The sequence below is a fragment of the Mandrillus leucophaeus genome, unplaced genomic scaffold (assembly GCF_000951045.1).
Source record: "Mandrillus leucophaeus isolate KB7577 unplaced genomic scaffold, Mleu.le_1.0 Scaffold1164, whole genome shotgun sequence".
NCBI lineage: Eukaryota > Metazoa > Chordata > Mammalia > Primates > Cercopithecidae > Mandrillus > Mandrillus leucophaeus.
This window is the reverse complement of record NW_012099921.1, coordinates 134,270-138,829: the sequence shown is the minus strand read 5'-3', so window position 1 is coordinate 138,829 and position 4,560 is coordinate 134,270. Positions and strand designations below refer to the sequence as shown.

At 47.5% G+C, this 4,560-nt stretch overlaps 1 protein-coding gene across 3 annotated transcripts in view; it reads right to left on the bottom strand.

The window, feature by feature from the left end:
* Nucleotides 1-751: 751 nt before the first annotated feature.
* The window catches only part of ZSCAN2 (zinc finger and SCAN domain containing 2), a 24,275-nt gene continuing 20,466 nt past the window's right edge, over nt 752-4,560 (bottom strand). For all 3 annotated transcript variants that reach the window (XM_011999184.1, XM_011999197.1, XM_011999192.1), the window contains exon 3: nt 752-2,851. In XM_011999184.1, the coding sequence (XP_011854574.1) occupies nt 1,413-2,851 (1,439 nt within the window). In that variant the 3' untranslated portion in view covers nt 752-1,412. The remainder of the gene's footprint in view (nt 2,852-4,560) is intronic.

The window sequence follows — 4,560 nt, the reverse complement described above, 5'->3', positions numbered from 1 at the left end:
CCTAGTTCAGGTTTTTAACATAGTAAAAGACAGACTCAGGAAAAGAATGGAACTCTACTTTATTAGGCAATACTGAGCATCCATCCTATAAGAACTAAGCCCATTCTGAGCACAGGCCCCATGTGTAGGAGGAGGCAGTTTCCCATTTCCTGGAAATGCCTTATCTCCTCTTACTTCACAGCAAACCCCTTCACCTGCCATCATGCCCGTCTTCACTCTCTCCAGGTGCGAGGATCCCGAGAACAAAGCCCCGGTAGCATCCCAAGATCAAGGGGGACACCTGTAGGACAAACTCCTGATTCAAGCCCAAATATCTCCAGGGAACAGATATGTCCTCAAAGTTAGCACTTCTTTAAAAATAATGTTCTTAGTATACAAAAGCTACCTGACAGGATTCTAGGTCTGCATATATCAAATAAAAAATAAAAGAAGAGGGAAACAAGTGCATAGAATAATTCAGAAATTATGGGGCTATGTATCTGTTGGGCCAAAGGCACAAACCCACCCTGCTGCGTGCAGGACTGTTTTACTCTTGATGAGACAGAAGTTACCATCCACCATGGGATGGCAGCTGGGGCTCTCAGACTTCACTACACTCTCCAGGACAAAACCCCACGAGAACAAATGTGTTCCCATGGTAGCTGACCTAGCTACCAAAGGACAGTAGGCAGAGACAAAAGCAAACACTGAAATGTCCTCAGTTTACCCCTCTCCTGCAGGCCCTGTCCAACTCTTACCAATGGAAAGGACACTGGGACACTGGCTCCAGGCTGTACGTCCTCATGTTTCTGTGCTCCTGACACTTTCTGGAAATAGAAAGGGGCTTTATCTTCATGTGGATGACTCAGAACTGGAGAAGCCCCTCCACGTTGACCTGAAATCAAAGCCCAAGGCACCAAAGCCAGAAGAGCAGATTCTAGCATGGGCAGGGAGCTCTGGAACACTAACAGCTTGGGGTGAAGGCACCTTAGCCCAACAATGTAGCAGCAAAACAACAAAACAACCAGAACCACACCAAAGATTTCCAGTATTTCTCTGAGGACTTGGCCCACGTTCTGAGCCATGCTGTCTTCCATTCCACGTGGAGAAACATTTCCCCCCCCATTTTACCAAAGAGGAAACTGAGGCACAGAGGAATCACGAGAGAGGGGGCCAATCAAGTCACCCAATGTAAGGGAAAAAGACCCAACTTTCCAGACCTTCCACTCCTATGCCCTGTTCTTGAATGTATATGGGACTTGACTCAGACCACTAAAATGACAGTGTCCTGGAAATGAGGATGAGCAAGGGGAAGATTCTGGCAAAACCCCACAGAATGTTTAGGAAGCCCGGCTCTTTGAAAGGGAATCACTGCTGGGGCAGTGTGGCAACTCCCACTCCAGGCCAGTCCCTCACTTTCGCTCTTTGCCACTTCAATAAAGTTTCTCTTTCATGTGAGTTCTCTGATGTGTGATAAAGTTAGAGCTGTTGCTGAAGCCTTTGCCACACTCGGGGCATTTGTAGGGCTTCTCCCCAGTGTGGATTCGCTGATGTATAATGAGGACCGAGTTCCAACTAAAGCCTTTCCCACACTCAGGGCACCTGTAGGGCTTGTCTCCCAAATGGGCTCTCTGGTGCATGACCAGAATGGAGCCCCGGCTGAAGCTCTTGCCGCACATGAGGCATTTGTAGGGCTTCTCGCCTGTGTGGGTCCGTTGGTGCACTACGAGTTGGGAGCGCTGGCTGAAGCATTTCCCACACTCGCTGCATTTGTAGGGCTTCTCTCCTGTGTGGATCCTCTGGTGCTTGAGGAGGTTGGAGCTCCAGCTGAAGCTCTCCCCACATGTCAGGCACTCGTAGGGTTTCTCCCCTGTGTGCATACCCTGGTGTGCGATCAGACTGGAGCTCTGGCTGAAGCTCTTCCCGCACACCCCACACTTATAGGGCTTCTCCACCATGTGGGTTCTCCGGTGCGTGGCCAGGTTGGAGCTGCGGCTGAAGCTTTTCCCACACTCACTGCACTGGTAGGGTTTCTCTCCTGTGTGGGTTCTCCGGTGGGTGATGAGGGCTGAGCTCTGGCTGAACCTCTGCCCACAGTCTGTACATTTATAGGGTTTCTCTCCTGTGTGGATTCTCTGGTGTCTGATTAGGTTGGAGTTGTAACTAAAGCTTTCGCCGCATTCTTTACATTCGTAGGGCTTTTCTCCAGTGTGGATCCCCTGATGGGTGTTAAGGCTGGATCGGTTGCCAAAGCTCTTTCCACACTCAGGGCACGAGTAGGGTTTCTCTCCAGTGTGGGTGCGCTGATGTGCGATGAGGTTGGGACTCCTGCTGAAGCTCTTGCCACACTCGGCACACTGGAAGGGCTTCTCCCCCGTGTGGATCCTCTGGTGGGTTATGAGGTTGGCACTCCGGCTAAAGCTCTTCCCACAGTCTCTGCATTTGTAGGGCTTCTCCCCAGTGTGAGTGGTTTGGTGTCTACTAAAGTTTGAACCATCACTAAAGCTTTTTCCACATTCATCACATTTGTAGTATTTCTCTCCTGTGTGGGTCCTCTCGTGTGTGATGAGGTGGGATTTCCGGCTGAAGGTCTTCCCACACTGGGGACATTCGTAGGGCTTCTCCCCCAAGTAGGTGCCCTGCAGGCCTATGAGCTGCCCAACTTCCCTGTCCTGAGAGAGCACCTCCCCGTGGTCCTCGCCTGGGGTGTGTCCCTGGGCCCTCTGGACGCCATCATCTCTCTCAAAGTCACTTTCCCTATCGGAGTGCTGAGCACTTTCACCTTCAGGCATTTCAGAGAATATCTCACGTGATTCATTCTCAAACATGTCTTGATTACAGTTCTCCCCATTTTCACTCTGTATCTCAAAATCTGAAACAATGAAGAAAAACATACAATGTCTACTCAACTCCCTGTCATGATGACAAAAGGAAACTAAGGGGGAAATTTATAAAAATTAAACTTCCAGTGAACACAAAGAGGCTAGGAAATCCTCAAAGCCTTTAATAATCAGGTTTAATATACCCAAAGGAATATAAATCATTCTGTTATAAAGACACATGCACATATATGTTCAATGCTGCACTATTCACAATAGCAAAGACATAGAATCAACCCAAATGCCCATCAATGATACACTGGATGAAGAAAATGTAGTACATACACACTGTGGAATACTATGCAGCCATAAAAAGGAATGAGATTATGTCTTTTGCAGGGACATGAATGGATTGGAAGCCATTATCCTCAGCAAACTAACACAGGAACAGAAAACCAAACACTGCATGTTCTCTCTTATAAGTAGGAGCTGAATGAAGAGAACACACGAGCACATGGAGGGGAATAACACACACTGGGGCCTGTGGGGGAGGGGGAGGGAGAGCATCAGGAAGAATAGCTAATGGATGCTGGGCTTAATACCTAGGTGGTGGAATGATCTGTACAGCAAACCACCATGGCACGCATTTACCTTTGTAGCAAACCTGCACATCCTGCACACGTACCCCTGAACTTAAAAGTTGAAGGGAAAAAAAAAACAGGCTTATTTCATTCTGACTGGTTGTCAGGCCTCATAATCTTTGTGGCAATCACCCAGAATTTCAAAGCCTTAAAGATTTGGGTTCCATGTCCCATGTCTTCATCTGAAAATGAGATCAGGTGGGAATTTTAAAGGACATCAACAGGGTACCTACCCAATTACCCCGATACTCACCATAATGCCTGATGCTTGATTCAATGTAATGAGTGAATCAATGAGTTTTTTATTGGTACCACAGACATTTCCCTAAAGCTTGGTCTCCTTTCAAAAGGAGCTTACATAATAATTTCTTGTATAACATGTACCTGGTGTTTATGACCTCATTACTTTGTATTTAAGACACAGGAAAGATGACAGAGCCCCTGCAATCAGGACCCTAGGTGTCTATACCAATGACTAGAAGCAAGTTAACTGGATTGTTAAAAGAGCCCTCAAATTTGTCTGCAGTGGGAGCTTATGAACAGATCTTTAATTGGTAATACAAAATATTTTCTGGGAACTTGTTAAACCTTCCACTGCCCAAATATTTGAGTAAAAGAAATCAATAGGGAGCACTGCTAGAACACAGCCCCTTCCTTAGATGAGGGACTGTAAAATCTACCCGAGGATGAGGCCAAAGCAGAGAGCTGAGCCTGGATCACACTGTTCTGACCCCCGACAGAACCATGTTTACTGAAGAGTGTGTTGGCTTCATAGCCCTGGCTGACACTCTAAAAAGTGTCATTAGAAATTAATGGCTGTCACCAGGCATTGTGGCTCACGCCTGTGATCCCAGCACTTTGGGAGGCCAAGGCGGGTGGATTATCTGAGGTCAGGAGTCTGAGACCAGCCTGACCAACACGGTGAAACCCTATCTCTACTAAAAATACAAAAAAATTAGCTGGGCATGGTGGCGGGCACCTATAATCCCAGCTACTTGGGAGGCTGAGGCAGGAGAATTGCTAGAACCTGGGAGGCAGATGTTTTGGTGAGCCGAGATCACGCCACTGCACTCCAGCCTGGGCAACAGAGCCAAGACTCCATCTCAAAAAAAAAAAAAAAA